The 16,692-nt window shown below is 49.8% G+C and overlaps 2 protein-coding genes across 17 annotated transcripts in view; one reads left to right on the top strand and one right to left on the bottom strand.

Moving 5' to 3' along the window:
• The window catches only part of PPARA (peroxisome proliferator activated receptor alpha), a 65,743-nt gene extending 56,506 nt beyond the window's left edge, over positions 1 to 9,237 (top strand). For 13 of the 14 annotated variants that reach the window (XM_033117253.1, XM_033117254.1, XM_033117251.1 and 10 more), the window contains one exon: positions 1,285 to 6,889. In XM_033117253.1, coding sequence (XP_032973144.1) covers positions 1,285 to 1,532 — 248 coding nt within the window. In that variant the 3' untranslated portion in view covers positions 1,533 to 6,889. Of the gene's footprint in view, positions 1 to 1,284; positions 6,890 to 9,105 lie in introns of those variants that run through there. The other variant, XR_004424134.1, reaches the window with a different exon arrangement.
• Positions 9,238 to 9,611: 374 nt separating this feature from the next.
• CDPF1 (cysteine rich DPF motif domain containing 1) lies at positions 9,612 to 15,432 on the bottom strand. Of its 3 annotated transcripts, none has more exons than XM_033117264.1 (4): positions 15,394 to 15,432; positions 12,661 to 12,773; positions 11,585 to 11,696; positions 9,612 to 10,462 (listed from the first exon to the last, which is right to left on the bottom strand). In XM_033117264.1, exons 2-4 carry the CDS (start codon positions 12,771 to 12,773, stop codon positions 10,316 to 10,318), a joined length of 372 nt encoding a protein of 123 aa, XP_032973155.1. In that variant the 5' UTR covers positions 15,394 to 15,432; the 3' UTR covers positions 9,612 to 10,315. The 3 variants fall into 3 exon arrangements, with proteins under 3 accessions (XP_032973155.1, XP_032973156.1, XP_032973157.1); XM_033117265.1 differs by having other exon boundaries at positions 15,364 to 15,429; XM_033117266.1 differs by lacking the exon at positions 15,394 to 15,432 and adding an exon at positions 15,199 to 15,308.
• Positions 15,433 to 16,692: the final 1,260 nt, after the last annotated feature.

Genomic DNA, 16,692 nt, shown 5'->3' with positions numbered 1-16,692 from the left:
ATGGGGGGGGGTCACTTTATTTTTTTTAATCTCTGTTGAAAAACTTAATTACAGTTGACCCTTGAACAACATGGGTTAGATCTGCGCAGGTCCACTTATACTCAGATTTTTTTCAATATACAGTCAACCTCCTGTGCCCCCAGTTTTTCCACAGATTCAGCCAACTATGGATCGAAAGCAGTATTTTCGATCTGCAGTTGGGAATCTGCAGATGAGAAGGGCCAACTGGGCATTGTCCTTACGCCATTTTATATAAGGGACTTGAGCGTTCACGGATTTTGGTGTCTGCAAGAATTCCCAGAACCAATCCCCTGCAGATACCCAGGGAGGACTATAGATGAGTTTTGGGGGAGTTATTTGTGTATTTTTGACCACATGGGTGTCAGCACCCCTAACCTCCACATTGTTCCTGGGTGAACTATGTTTTACAACCAAAACAACAACAACAACAATGAAAAATCTACATCATTGGCAACACTTTTGAAAATCCTAGGAGTGGGGCTTTAAAGAGAGCACTACCTATTGAATATAGATTGGGGGCCTATTTTCTGTACCAAGGGCAGACTTCCTGGTCTGACAGTGTCCCAGGAAGTCTGGTACCCAGGGCTGAGCTCCTCCAGGGTCGTCACCTGCTGTGAACATTGGCCCTTCCTGCACCAGACCTCCCGCCCCGGGTCTCCTGGGCATCCTCTCCAGCCAGTATCCATCCTCCATTCAGATCTCGCTCCACTTTCTTTCAGCTGATTCACATTAGAAGGTACCTGTTACAGTGCTTTGTACTGCAAAACCCAGGTATCGCATAATCACACTCCTTAAATATTGGTGAAAAACTTGAAAACAAATATCTGCTTTTGACTCAAGAAGAATTTCATATTCCGTATAATGCAAAATTGGTCGTAATCATTATCAGAAGGTATAGTTACTCCTTGCGCTCTGGGGTTCCCCCCCACAGGTGGTAATCAGGTAAATCCAAAATGAAAGGGCCACGCTGTGAGGTCTAGTGGATTTAAGGGAATATAAATATTTAGGAATGAGCATTTGTATCGCTTCTCGACCTTTTGGCTAAGATCAAGGGTAGGAATGAGCATTTGTCCTGTCTGCCCCTATTAGGCCCAGTGACTCTGGAAAAAATCTAGTCAAGTTGACAATATCTGAAGGCAGTGAAGCTTTTGGTAAGAAAGGCCATGTTAAAATACGGACCTGAGGTTTCTCAAAGTGATCCCATATTAGGCGTTACCATGGTGATCGTCACACTCAATCGTCTCCTCTTTCTTTTGAGGACAGATCGTCCCGGCCTTCTGAACGTCGGACACATTGAAAAAATGCAGGAGGGGATCGTGCACGTGCTCAAACTTCACCTGCAGAGTAACCACCCGGACGACATCTTCCTCTTCCCCAAGCTTCTTCAGAAAATGGCGGACCTGCGGCAGCTTGTCACCGAGCATGCGCAGCTGGTGCAGATCATCAAAAAGACCGAATCGGACGCCGCCCTGCACCCGCTGCTGCAAGAAATCTACAGGGATATGTACTGATTCATGGTAAATGAGCAAGAAAGGAGGAACGTCTCAGGAGTTGTAAAGCTGACAGCACTACAAATGAGAAGTGGGAGCAAGGCTCCTTTGCACAGATCGCCACCGTTGTCACCTTCGAGAATGGTAAGTGTAAGCTCCAGGTGGTAACCAGAACCCTATTCCACACGTACTGCCTTTTATAACCTGTGCTTCTAAGAGCGTGCAAAGTATGGAAATGCTGGCGATACGAGGCTAAAAGTCAGGACTTGGAAAACTAAAGAGAATGGTGTGCAGCGGCCTGATTTGAACCTGCCCGGGGGTCAATCAGTGCAGGTTTCTATAAATCACGGTAGTAATTCACCACTGAATAAACTGGTGACCTCAGAACACGTGGTCTGTCTTCCCTTGGTGCCACCGGTGACTGTTGTGCTCCTTTATAATTTTGAAAACTAATCAGCACTTTTTAACTTTTATAATCGTATAAACCTAGATGTATCCAAAGGTTAGGTATTTAAAAAGCAGCAAAATATTTATTTGGAAAACTTCAGTTCTGTTTCCTGAATTTGAAGAAAGACAACATGCTGTTTTTAATCATAGGATTTAGAATTTCAAAGAATTATAATATTTGATAAGCTATCGAAATGCAGCCGTTGTTTTGTTTTCAGTTCACAGTTTTCATGGTTGTGGCTAATATGTGGGGTAAAGCCTGTTTCCAGGTTTGTGTAGAAGGTTCCAGAAAACTGCGCCTCAGGACCCGCTCTGGACTGGATCACAGGCCTGTGTGAAGCTGACGTCTGTGGTGAGCAGGATCATGACGAACTGTGAAAGGACCTCGGCGTCCCACTCCTCTCACCTCCGTTTCCTCTCAAATTTGAACCAACCCAGTCAGGCTATAGTAGTGTTTTCAGGGGCAAACTGACAAATTATTTGTAAATGTGCCTCTGGCCCCGTGTGTCAAGGCAGCTCCTTGGTCTTTCCCTGTGTTGCTTTTTAAAATATGCGGCTCAGTTCTTGTAACTCTTGGTGGTAGTAGCTGCTACCTGGAGTGGAGAAGACAAGGCAAATGTGACATTCTAGTGGGGGAAGTGGGGAGGGATCGCCTGGAAAACCACTGGAGTGGGGAGAAGACTGCAAAGGTGGTTTCACTTAGTCTCGGGATTCACAACAGGCTGGTGGTTTTTACAAAGACTGAGACAGTTAAGTGTCCTTTTCCAACCACATATGTAAGGTAGTCTTTCCAACATCTAGAATATTTGTTTGAGCCTTGAAGATCAACTTCTGAACCTCAGTCTGCCTGTGAAAGCAATGTTGATTATGGTTTTCGTCTAGAGCTTGTGGACCCAGAAGCGCGCTCTCTTTCTATCCATCAGAGTAAACCCATTGTTCAGTCAGAGATTTTCAGCAGCCCCCCCCCCACCCATCCAGACCGGGCTGCACTGGTCAGTGCCAGCGCAGTGGGGGGGGGGGGTCACTGGATACCTCACACACAACATCTGTGAGGTTGTATCCTTGACAACCACACCCCCATCTTTAGAAAATCGGGCTCTATGAGATCATTATTATTTGCTGTTAAAGAAGGATTAGGATTGATATGGATAAAATTCCCAAGATCAGCGTTAAGAAAATGCAGCTGTAGAAGAACAATAAAACCGTGAGACTACAATTAGAAAAAAGCAAAAGTTACAATTAGAACATCCTTTTAAAAATTCCATGATCAGTGGTTTCTTAAGATCTAACCAAAGGATCTGTTGGAAGCAAAAGTATTTCCAAATACGAACGACACCAAACAAGGGGTCTTCCTAAGTCAGAAAGGAGCTAAGCTTTGAGTCACGTGGAGCATCCATCTCAACATTCGTTCCTAGAATGAGAACCCCTGGACTGAAAAGTATGCAGGCCCTGGGGTCCAAGGTCTTAGGACTGGGGGCTGGATTCCAACGTCAGGTCTGCGCTGCCCCCTTTGACCACTGGCCTCTTACTCAGATGCCTTGAGACCCGAGCTTTCAGAAAAGTCTTTCATTCTGTTTAGGTTTTCATAAAACTGATCTAAAACAGATTTCACTTTCGGCCTTAACAGTTAGGCCGACAGAAGGCGCAGGTTGCATGTTAGCGGCCTTAGTGAGTGTTGAATCTTTTGGGGCCTGGCCAGACTACACGGCAATGTCCCTGATGAAGCCACAGAAGAGGCCGCAAATGACCTCAGCTTGAAAGTCACTTGCATTGTTCACTTTTATTATAGGATGAAAATCACATGATCCCATTCATTTTAAAAAACAGAATCACTATAATTGCCACTCAGAATGTTTTGGGTCATCTAATCAGAGATTTCTCAGCGCATCGATAGTCAAATATAGACGAGTTCATCACCAATGCAGTGTAGTGTAGTATTTCAAACAGAGACTAGTGAGAGAGAGCATGTATTGTTTGCTAGGTTTCAGTAGACATTGGCACAGAGTACAATGGAAACATCATCATAACAGGTTCTAGAAGCTTCCAGCCGCGAGCGTGGAGTCACCTCCTGGCGTGAATGCCACCTTGACCCCGCTTCAGCAAGTCACTGTGTAAACCTGCTTCTTCATGTTCTTGACTTACAATAGCAAAAAGTGCCAAACTCCTCTGAGACCACAAATTACCAAGCAGCCTTGGTCTTGGTCTCAGGTGCTGATGACAGTGACAATGAAGGGGCAGCTGGGACTCGTCTGAGACACACCTCCTCACTGTGTGGCCATCCGCAGGCTCAGGTCCAACCTGGTCCTGTCTACCCGCTCCTACAGCGTGTCGCTGCCTTCTGCATCCAGGCTTTTTCCTGAAGCCTGAGGGCCGCACTGCAGGAAGCTATTTTGGGGATGTCCAGTATCATCAAAAGCAGGATACTCCCACATGCCCCAGCGAGAGCGGGATTCAGGAGCAGTTTGAATATTGTTGGAGCACCAGACGGCTGCCTGAGACCTTTCTACAACTCTGATGAGATGGATTCAGGGCAGCTTCCTAAGGTGGATGTATGCAGACAACAAATAATGAAGGTGAAGTGGAGGACAGACAACCTCGGTGCTCAGAACATTCAAGAATGCCCGCGAGAGCTGTCCCTGTTTTAAGGGGATTCTTGCTTTTCATAGAACATAGCTTTCTGCTTGTACCGATGTGTCTTACCCAGGGCTGTCTAAAACGTTTGGGCAACAGACGGCCTCAAGGTTTGTGTGGCCGGCCCAGGGACAGCACAGCATCTGAAGACCTGAGCAGAAGCTCAAGGCCTAAGTCAAATCCTGTGTTTGATGTACGATAAGTTAACGATTAACTTAGCAAGTACTGTTTCCCCAAACCTCCTACAGCATAACAGCTACCTCAATAGAGATATCAAAAGGCACTGTTAAAATTAAGGTACTGAAACCACCGCGGCCTTTTTGGTGCATCTTTGGTCAGACCATCTGTGATAAGAGCTCCGAGGCTGCATGCACGCTCACCTCTTGTCTGCACTGAGAAGTGGAAGTTTATCTGACTTTTTAAAGGAACTTTTATTGTTTAAAGGGAGCCTCAAAGATATGCAGGTGCAAAAGTTGCTGTCCCGTTTAGTGAGACAGTTTGAGTGTGACCGGGTTTAGAAGCGGTGGTGGGCAGGCCTGCAGTGACCCACCGCGAGAGGCCTCCCCTCTTCAGCTGTGCCTGCTGGCCGCACATAAGCGTTTTCGTGGGGAAATCCTGCCGGAGGAGGATGGAAAGAGGTGCCTCCATGCCAGCCTTGGTCAGACCTTGACTTCCCAATGTCTTTCCCCTGTTAGTCACACCTGTGCCTCTGTGCTCGACTCCAGATGTTTCCTGCCTCGTGCTCCCTTTTCAAACCATGGTGACACTGAGCACATTAGATCTTAGTGGCCAGATGCCTGATGGTTTTTGGCCTTGATCCAATGGTCACACCTGTCATTGGAACGTCTTAGGAACTCCCGTCTAAATGTGGGTCCATTGTTTCAACCAATGGCATTTCCAGCTAAAACTGACTTGACCACTGGCCTGGCTTTTGGGACTTCCAGGGACCCAGGGAAAGCCAGCCACCTTCCCAGTACCTCTTCAACCCATGGGGCCTTTCAAAACGCAGATCCCGCTAGGAAGGCGTGTCAGGTGCTCCCCTCCTCCGCCATGGGTCTTTACTGCTTTCAAAGCAGGAGCACTTGACATGTCTCCTCTGCTGCTCAGCCCTTTGAGGTGGGGGATGGAATCACCCCCATCTCAAAGTGAAAACAGCCCTGCTCCAGTGACGGGCTGCCTGGCGTGGCAGGTCTGTGGCCCTTCCCAGCTCCTGCCAGCCTTCACAACACGCAGTGCGGCCATCCCACCCCGCCCTGCCCCACCCGTGCTCTGTGGGTTAGCCTTCTGCCTGCAGGGGTTACTTGCTTCAAAAGTTCAATTAGGGAGAGGCAAGGAAATTATACTGTCTATAGAAGTTGAAAACTAAGATCGATGCCACCAGCTGAGGGCTTACTGATTATTAAAATGTGTCCACGGAAGACCTTTACCACACACCCAACTTTTACACCGTTGGCACTGCCAGGCACTGGGCTGTTCCAAAGCCTGGCTCTGTCTTTGTTCTCGGTTTAAAACGGCCCAGCTTCTCTTCACTGTTGGGCCAAGCTGACTTACAGGGCTCCCCGCAGGTTAATGATTCTTAACCGGCAAGCCTTTGCATTGAGCAGTCAGTGCAGGGGCCTCTTGCCTTCCTGACAAGTGACCTTCAGATGGCACAGGCGGAAGTGAAGGGCCCCTGAACACCCACAGCAGAAAGGCTCTAAGGACAGCTCGGTGTGCTCTAGTGGGAGGAGCAGATGAAGGTAGTGACAAATAAATGCTGACTCATCCTGCACTGTGGTGACAGCACCACCCCAATCAAGGGTACCTTTGAAGCCATGAAATCGCCAGGTGGCTGTCCTCTTGCTAAGTCCAGGGACTTTGCCCAGGTCACAGGACCCTCTAAGGGACCTACCCGGAAAGAACTGAGATTAGGCTCCAAAGGTCGAGGTCTAAGTTTTTGCTCAGATTTTCGTACTTTTTAGGTGCCATTTTAATAGAATTCAGGAAAATGGTCAATGACTGCCCCCCCCCCAGCCTGTGAAACCGTAGAATAAAAATAAAGGCAGTACATCTGGTCTGACTCACAATATAGGAGATCCAATATATTGTACTTGTCTGGGAACTGCAATATAAAAACGAAAATGTGACATTGGAAGTCTCGTAATAAAAAAAGACGAGTCGTTATGCTCTAATTTAAATAATTACATAATGCTTTCCATTATGCTATTTTTTGTAGAATGCAGCAGATTCTTACATTTTATTTCAGCAGAGTGGGCTGCAGGCTTACTAAAACAAAAAGCTGCAGCGTGGCCTGTTCATTAGAGCAAAAGTGAGGCCACCGCCCAGGCTGCTGTCCGCACTGCTTTTTCCCAGCTCCAGGCGCCTTCTCAGACCTGCCGTGGGGCTGTCGACTGACCACTTGCTTCTCAAAATTGCAATTTGAGACACGAGAAATATAACCGTTTACTTCCCCCTCCCCGAGAAAGGGAGGCCATGTAACATGGTCCAGCTGAAGTACAGCCACATGCTTGTGGAATCCTTTGCCAAATGGGACACCCAACTGAATCCGTGTGCAATGTCACACCTTGATTGAGGCAACTGATAACATCAAGGACGTCAGTGGCCCCATCGCTGTTAAATGCATTCGTTGCCAAAATAAACAAACAAACAAACATCCATTTTTTACATCATAGATAGCAAATTAAGACCTAGGTCTGTTGTTTTGTTTGTTTGTTTTTTTCACTTAAAATGTTTGTTAGTTTGGGTCAAATGTGAAAAACTTCCCTATTTTTCTCCAGAGCAGGGACTACAGCGGCCTCCTCCTCTCCTGCCCTCTCCCCGCCCCACCAGCCCACCAGCATCTAAAGTCTGTTAACAAGGTGAACTGCAGTACCAGGCAGGCCGCAGTCTGGTGCAGACAAGCCCCCACGTGGAGCCGGGCCTCCTGGGACAGGGGTGAGCTGGGGGCGGGGCATGTGCCACCAAGTCTCCAATCAGATTCCTCAAGGCAGGGCGGTCAAGCTTCAGGCCCTGAAGACAAGTGAGTGACCAATCTTTTCAAAGTAAAATCATTCACTTTGGGGAAATGTCTTCTCTTTTCAAAAGCACAGTCGGTCTGTTCCTTTTTTCAGGCCTAAAAAAAAATGTACCTCACAAAAGATGAATGCCACTCAGTACTCTTTTTTGGTAAGATTACAGTATTTGTGTTCGAGTATCACTATTTTTTTCTACATTGTATAAAAAGAACCATGTCAATAGCTGTATCTTAAATACTGTGATTTGAGTATTTTTTTAAAAATCCTAATATAAATATTTTACTAACTTACAACCATGTATCATTATAATAACATTTGGATTCTTTGAAATCAGTGTTAATTGACATATACGCTTAATCACCTGCTCTTGGAAACAGCAAGGAAGCTGGAACATCACCACTGAAATACAGCCGCTCACTCATCAACGTTTTCATGTCTGCTGAGCCACGTAGAATGTCTCTGTGGAAATCTGTTCCCTTTGCCACACTTCACATGCAGGAAGCACAGCGAGTCTGTCTATCATTTTTGCCACCTTAAACCCAGGTGAGAAGTCACTGACCTCACACAACGGTGTTCCGCTAAAGACCACGAACTACTCTTGTGTAGTAAGTCGCTGTCTGCTCTGCCGGGAATTATTACCTGTGGGTTATTATTACCAAAGAACTTTGCAATTTGAAATATTCTGATGGAATATTCACACGGGCTGGTTCTCTGGCAGCCTCCAGATGGCCCAACCTGAAGCATAAAACGGAAACCACAGACCCCACGGGTCTCCCGTATGTTGTTTTCCGTATCGTGGTAAAATTTTCTCGATGTATACCTGTACCGCGTCCCAGGACCCACAGGGCCCGAGGGGACGACACACACCAGCACGGTGCAGACTTCCAAAGCACGGCCTGACCTTGGTTTCCCGGCATGTGTATCGTTCCTCTTGATGGGTGCCTTATACTCAAAGTATTTAGGGGAAGACAGACCCCTTGTTTTTACCTAAACAGGAGCAGTTGCAATGCAGATTTTTTGAGCAGGCTCCAGCATCCTCTCCAGCTCAGACGCCCTCTCTGAGTCTGGGCGGGGCCTCGGGCCTCAGGAAGCGGGTGTGTAGAGATGGGCAAACGGTATTGGAATCTTCCTACTCACGTTAACTGATCGTGGTTCCAGGCAATTAGAAAATGGCTATAAAATAACTTTTTAAAAATCTTGGGTCTTATTCATTTTGCCATTAGATTGAACTGATCAATATACATATTGATTTATATCCTGAATTTATGGGAACTTATTATATGTTTGGAATGTCCTACTGTAAGACTGATGAATGTAAAGAGTTAATTTCAGGGTACAGTTTTGCCTTAATGGTTTTAAAAAATAAACTATTTTTAAAGATTACCGGGTGAGTTTTGAGTGATGCTGTGAGGATGACACCAATCCCCAGACCTTAGGGACGTCTGCCCTCGGCCGGAGCCCTCCCCCAGCCCACTCACCTGACGTGCTCTTCATTTGTACAGAAAGCGCCTGGGACAGTGTGGCCGGAACACGACGTCCATTTGTCTGCAGTACATGAGGCACGGAGAGCTTTTAAAAGTGTGGACATCTGAAAATAAAGGCCAGCCCGCGGCTCGGTCCGTAAAAACTCTTTATTCATTCTCTCATTGAACAGTTTCTATCGCCACCCACGCAGTGTAAGGGGGCCTGGCAGCCATTACACCGTAAGACAGAGCAGCACCCACCTTCCCTCTAAGAACCAGCAGACACAGGGGAGTTCATAATCCAGTGTGTCACCATGCTACGGGGGAGCCACGAGGACAGGTGTCGGGAGGGGTGTCGGGAGGGGCACCACGGTGGAGGGGTTCCAGGTAGAGGGGTGCCAGGAGAGGGGTGCCATGGCAGAGGGGTACCGGCGGAACGGGTGTCAGGTGGAGGGGGACCAGGGGAGGGGCACCATGGTGGAGGGGTGCCATGGCAGAGGCACCACGGGACATCGGTAGACTGTGGGGGTGGACCTCACGCTGAGCCCGCTATGGGGAAGCAGCAGGCAAGCAACAGACTGGCTCTGAGGTGCGGCCCTGAGGGAGGGAAGCCGAGGGTCTCCCTCTACCTGGGAATGGAATTAGGCCTGGAGCCGGACGTGGAGGGAAGAGAAGACACTGGAAGCACCAACCCTCAACCACCCGATCCACTGCCAGTCCGGAGCGCCGGCGTGACCACACAGGGTCTCCCCACGCTGGACCCACAACCCTGAGACAGTGGGATTTTGTCCCTGTGCTGCTATGTCCATAGGGCCCGGCAGAGCAACGTGGAAACAGCTCCCGATCTGATCAGCTGTACGAAGGGCACACAGGCCCCTCCAAGCCCGACTGTGGGTGAGCAGGACACGAGCCAGGGGACAACGCTGCTGGAGGGCCCAGCACCCAGCCTCAGCAGAGGCAGACAGCCAGCAGGCCCAGACTCGCGTCCCTCTGCTCCTGCCCTGCGGTCCACCCCGGCGCCAGGGCACAGGCTGTCTGCCTGAGGTCTGCCTTGGGGGTGCCTCCTCTGCATGGCTCCCGGCCCTGTTGCTGCTTCAGGCCGGGCTCGAACTCCCCTGAGCCAAGAAACAAGGCCCAGACAGCGGCTCCCAGCTCAGCGCCGTCCCAGCCCCAGGCCACAGAGGCCAGCTGGCCTGGGAGCCCATGCAGGACTGCAGGGCGCTGCTGTGGGCCTGGCAGCCAGCTGCACTCATGTCTGAGCAGTGGGCCGGCTGGCGGGCCTCTTTGATGGAAGCTTCCTTTTCTCTACGTCTTGCCGAATTTCCTGAGGGAAGGCATCAATGTGCTCCTGGACACAAGGGAGGCAAAATCTCTTGGAGTAGAATAAGCTGCAGTCCTGAAAGAAGGGGAGGAGGCTGAGTACTACCAAGGAGCAAGGTGCCGCCTCACCCAGAGGCCAGCCCTTCCCCCCATGCAGGGCAGGGGGCTGCGCAGGGCACCCAGGATACACAGGCAGCTGAGAGGAGGTGGGAAGAGTGTAGTCCGAGCCGGAACAGTAGGAGGGAGACCAGGGCCCGGGGTCTGGCCGGCCACCTCAACGAATGCGGTCTTCACCATGGAGAAAAGACGTGCGGGAGGAGTGGCGGCAAAGAGCCAGGCTCAGACCCGGAGGGCTCTCGGCTGCGGGAGTCAGTCATTCCGGGAGCCTACACTGAGCCTTCCTCCTTTCCGCCTTGGACGGACAGAGGAGGCCAACTCTAAACGCGGCCCGTGCCACAGCTCCCTTCTTCACACTTCACCCCCAGGCAGAATGCTCGGGGACCTCTCGGAGGGTCCCTCAGGTCACAGGGGCCACACTCCTTGGCCACCCCACCACACCGCCATCCGTCCTTGGGTCTTCTAACAATAGGCTCAGCTGTGCCTGTGAACGGGCCGCCAGCCTTTCCAACAAACCTCAGTTTCCTTACCTATGAAATGGGTGTGATACCTCTTTGCCTGGTTTGGGGCAGGATGGAAGGGAGCTTCACTGGTAAAGCAGGTCCCAAGCACAGGGCCTGGCACACAACAAATGCTCAAGAAAGCACGATTCCTTCCTCTGGAAGGTCCCCCAAGAACAATGAGAAAGGTCAGCACCCCACGGAGGGAAGCAGCACAGCAGCCATCTGCATAGTTGGTGGGAGGGGGAAGAACTACTGGGGGCCAGTGGGGTGGAGCAGACCCTCCAAGAATCCATTTCCATTCCTCAACCCCCAAGGAAGCCCTCTGCCCCAACTCTGCCCCTTGGCCTGTCCCCTACCCTCTGCTGGCTGCAGGGACCATCCACAATGAGGTGGACTAGCTGGCCTCTAAGAACCACCCGGCCCCCTCACCTAGTGACTGAGGGATGCTAGGTCACCATGGCAAGGAAGGGCTGAGGCTCACACTGTCCTCGCATGTCACCTCTCCCACGATCATGCGTGTGGGGTGCCAGCCACGGAGGGAGAAGGGGAGACAGCCCCAGCCGATGTGGCTTACCCACCGGGCCCACACACACCAGCCTGCTGCACACGCTGCACCTCGAGCCGAGGATCAGGAACTTGTCCTTGTCCGAGGTGAAGGGGTCCTTCATGACGTAGCTCTCCTCCAGAAGGCTGCGGGACAGGAAGTGATGCCAGTGTTGGAACTTCTGCTGACAGAAGCTTGGAAACAGCAACATGGGCCTCCCTGGGGCCTGCACTCTGTGCAGCTCAGCGGGGGAGGAGCTGGCCCCCAGCTCCGGGTTCTGAAACGGCCCCGGTGGAGACAAGCACTACTCAGCCGAAGGAAGGGCTGCTGCGGCTCACAGCCCCAGACCCCAACCTGATTTCACGGGGGTGGGGGTGGGAGGAACGAGGCCTCCATCCAAGAGCATGGTGACACCCACTCCCGAACTGCCTGCTGCCACACTGGGACAACCAGGGCACATTACACCTGTGTAAGGTGCTGGCCTTACACCGCACATCAGAAAGGAGACCCAGGGGGTCCAGAGACAACACCCCCAGTTCCTGGTCAGCAGAGGAACACGGCCAGAAGAAAGAAGCCTTGTCCCCTGCCACTTGTCCCATGTTGGTCAACTTCCCCACAATGTGGCATTTGATGAAGGACAAGTTGAAGGTCAAGAGTCAAGCTCGGGGAACCCCTGGCTCTCCTCCACGCCTTCTCTGGGCAGATCATAGGAAGCTGGCCCTTAGGACTCACTCCCACTAGTGCAAGAGCCACAGGCAGGCAGGCTTTCCGCTGGGAACCAGCAGGCATGGCCACGAGGCCCAGCCCCCCCATGAGGAGGCCTCCTTGGCTCCTTTCACTCCCAGCTGCTGGGCTGTTCCAGCCTGAGTCAGTGCTGCTAACCTCAGCTGGAGGAGGTGCTGGACTCTGGGCTGAGCCAGGAGGAAGGGGCTTGCAGGTTCTGGAGAAACAGCTGGATGGACCTTGCGCCTTGCCCATGCCTCCTCAGGTCACACTGAAACATCCAGAGCTGGGCAGGGTGGGCCTGAAGCCAACACCCAAGCCATGTGTCAGAGTCACGCCAACCAGCTCTGGGCCGGGCTTCCTGGGCCACTGGCCACTGGTACTTACATGACAGACTCGATGTCGGGGGGCTTCTGCCCCACATAGCTGTATGGAGCTGTCAAGGCACAGAGCTGGCACTCGAATACACCTAAGGGCTGGCGTTCTGCCTCACACGCCATCTGCAAGATCAAGACACAAGGCACTGCATCTTCAGAACCAAAAGTTACCCTTGTCTCAAAGCCTCTCACTGCATGCGTCTTACCCAGAAGATGCAGGGCACCCCTACAGAAAAGGAACCTCAAGTTTAGGGCAAGTACAAGACCTCAAGAAGACCTGCTCCAGGTCACATATTATTTTCAAGTGCATGTGAGATATTCACCAAGAGAGATTCTATGCTGGACCATAAAATGAACCTCAAACTATAAAAGACTAAAATCATAGATCATAGAGTACATTCTCCAATCCAAAAATCATTAAATTAAAATCAGTAACAAAAAGATACCTAGAAAATCGCCAAATACTTGGAAATTACACAATATACGCACAATAAACTAGAGTTCAAAGGAGAAATCACAAGGGAAACTAGAAAATATTTTGAACTCAATGAAAACTAAAATACAACATGTCAAGATACGTAGAAAACAACTGACGCAGTGCTTACAGGGAAACTCACTGCTTTAAATGTTTAAGTTGGGAAAGAAGGTTTAAAATCAGTCATCTCAATTTCCACCTTAAGAAGTTAGCAAAAAGCATATTAAACCCAACACAGTTAGAAATAAGAAAATAATAACTGAAATCAAAGAAATAGGAAATGGACAAACAACAGGAAAAAGTCAATGGTTTTACAAAGCTGGTTATTTCAAAACTTCAATAAAGTTGATAACCTCTTATTAGACTGATCAAGAAACATGGGAAGAAAATACAAATTACCAAAATCAGGAATGAAAGAGGGGAAAGCACTGAGACTACAGACATTAAAAGGAAAACAAGGGAATGCTGTGAACAACTTTTTACCAAATAAATTTGACAATTTGGATGAAATGGACAGATTTCTTGGAAAAAAACACCTATAATCAAAAGTGGCTCAAAAAGAAATAGAAACCTGAATAGCCCTATATCTATGAAGAAAACTAGACTAATAATTTAAATTTTTCCTGAAAAATGAAAACAACACCAAAAAAAAAAATGCCTACATGGTTTTACCAGCAAATTGTCACGCATTTAAGGAAGAAGTAATACCAACATATAGGAACCGTTTCAGAATATAAACACGTACCCAGTGATTTTTATGAGGCCAGAATTACAGGGACACCAAAACTGCCAGGATTGCCCTGATACTGTTAACCAGACAAAACAAGTACAGGAAAACTACAGACCAATGTCCTTTATGAACACAACTACAAAAATCTTTAGCAAAATACAATGGTACCTCGGTTTTCGAACGTAATCCGTTCCGGAAGAAGACCGTTCGAGTTCTGAAACGTTCAAAAACAGCCAACAGCGAGGCCTCAGGATCTTGCACTCAGCGGAAGCCACGTGACATGTTCGACTTCTGAGGCGTGTTCAAAAACCGAAGCATTTAATTCTGGCTTTCGGCATTTGTAAACCAAAATGTTCATCAACAGAAACGTTCAAAAACCGAGGTACTACTGTATGAGCAAAATAATATAAGCATAATGCATCATGGCTGAGTGGATCCAATTCCAGGAATACAAGGTTGGTTTAACATTTGGAAACCCATGAAAGCAACTTATGACAGTAACAGAATAAAGGAAAAAAGCCACATTATCATTTCAATAGATGCATAAAAAGCATAACAAAATCAGCAGCATGTTACAGAATCCAAGTCCCTGAGTGGAGCTTCAAAGCTAAGGGGCTCCCGGACTGACTGCACAATAAACTCCCTTCCTTGGCATTTGGCGCCTGTTTAATGGGGGTACTAGCTTTCCCAGTTTCTCCCCCACCACACACACACCGGGTTCACTGACTGACCTTCAGATATTCCCTGTATTTTCTGACCTCCTTCCCTCTGCTCTTGCTATTCCTTCCACTTACAAGTCTTCCCCCAACCTCTCTGCCTGTGGAGTTTCCCTCGGGCTTGCCTGTAAGATTTTCCCTTTATCTTTGGCTTTCAGCAGTTTGAAACCTATTTAACTTTTTTTTTTTTTTTAATATTATTTATCCCGCTTGTGCTTCTTTAAGCCACTTTTGACCTGTGGCTTGATCTCTTTCATTATTTTTGGAAAATTCTTAACCATTATTGCCCCATTCTTTCTCCTCTGCTGAGATTCCAGCTGCAAATATGTTTTAGGTTGTTTGGTATGTCCCACAGTTCTTGGACCTTCTGTTCTGGGTTTGTTTTTACACTCTTTTCTCTCTGTGCTTCAGTTTGGGGAATTTCTATTGACCTGTCTTCGATCAAGTTCACTGATTTTTTTCCCTTGGCTATATCAAATCATCTGAAGGCATTCTTCATCTCCGCTGTTTTTCAGCTCTAACCTTTACATCTGACTCTTCCTCGTAGTTTCCTAAAATGCCCCTCCCGAGTCCTGCACGTCCAGGCCCGACCCCGGGGAGCAGAAGCCCACAGGCACCGCAGCCCACCGTCACCCGACGGCCTTTCCCGCGTCCTCCATCCCGTTCCCAACACCTCAAGTAGCCGTTCCGACCACTGGCGCTCGGAACCCCGCAGACCTCCACAGAGGCGCCGAGGCCAGGATGCGAGCAGCGGGCGCTGGTAGTGACCGTACCGGCCTCTGGCTCGCATACCCGCCCCAAGCGCCACGCCGCTCCGCTCACCTCCGCTCTCCGCGCGCGCCCTGCACCGTCCCTGCCCACAGCGCGTGCGCGGCCCCGCCCCGGCCCCGCCCCGCCCCGCCCCCGACGACTCCGGCGCACGGTGCGTGTGAGGCTCTTGCCCCCACCCCGCTGCCCTGGGCGCAGGCGCGGGGCGGGACTTTGTGGCTGACTTCCGCCTCCACTGTGTCCGCCAGCTCCCGAGGGTTTGGGGACCGCAACACCTGGGGAGGACCTAGGCCTGTCCGACCAGAGCACGCCGACTTGGCCTGTTTTCTGGCAGCTCCAAGGTTCTCGGCTTCTTTCTGGGGTTTCCACCTGGCTCTGCAGAGTCGCGGCTGCTGCCGCGCGGCCCGCAGATAACCTGACTGCACGGAGGTGGGCACCCATCGTCGTCTCTCTTGGTCGCGCTCATCACTCAGGTTTTAGTTAGCTCGCTTGGTACCTGCCGCCCAATAGGACAGGAGCCCCCTGGATCTGGGCTACAGACAAGGTGGGTTCCACACAGCCCTTTCGTTTCCTGGGACCTTTCTAAAGCTGTGTGCACGTGGGAGAATCTATCACTGTGCTCCTCCAAAGCCCCGAAGTGGGCTGCGACGCCCGTCGTGATCTGGGCCCCACCATCCTTCCACCTCCCAGGCCTTGCCCTGGTGCACCACAGCTCGCAAAGTTTCTCCTGCCTCCCAAACTTCCCCTCCCCGAGTCTCAGACAGGCTCTCCCTCTACCTGCCCTGGCCGTCACCCCCACCTCACTGCTGGCCTCTACTGGTGTGTACCTGAGTTACCATTCTCTGTGTTAGGGGACCTATTCGAGCCTGCAGGCCTGGCATCTCAGACTTTTTCCTTTTCGGGGAATTGAGAAATAAGGACTATACAAGGTATTTTAGTAATGCTAGGAACAAACTACTCTTGGATCTGACCTGAGCAAGAGGGGCCCCTGCCCTGGGCCCAGAAATTAGCAAGCACTTTATTTCGTTACTAGAAAATACGACCGCAGCTGTGCTTAGGGCAATGACATTTTCTGGATCAATTCAAAGCATAGAGGAGTGAGAATACTCTGTGATACTCTAATGGTGGATAGATGTCATTATACATTTATCCAAAGCCATAGAATGTATGCGATCAAGAGTGAACCCTAGTGTAAACTATGGACTCTGGGTGATGTTGACATGTCACTGTAGGTTCATTAGTTGTAACAAATGTCCCATTCTGCTGGGGATGTTGATGGTGGGGGAGTTTGTGGGGGTGGGGGGGGAGGAGAGATATGGGAGATCGGTTATCTTCCCCTTAATTTTGATATGA

This window comes from Rhinolophus ferrumequinum, chromosome 10 (assembly GCF_004115265.2).
Source record: "Rhinolophus ferrumequinum isolate MPI-CBG mRhiFer1 chromosome 10, mRhiFer1_v1.p, whole genome shotgun sequence".
NCBI lineage: Eukaryota > Metazoa > Chordata > Mammalia > Chiroptera > Rhinolophidae > Rhinolophus > Rhinolophus ferrumequinum.
This window is presented reverse-complemented; position numbering and strand designations above follow the sequence as displayed.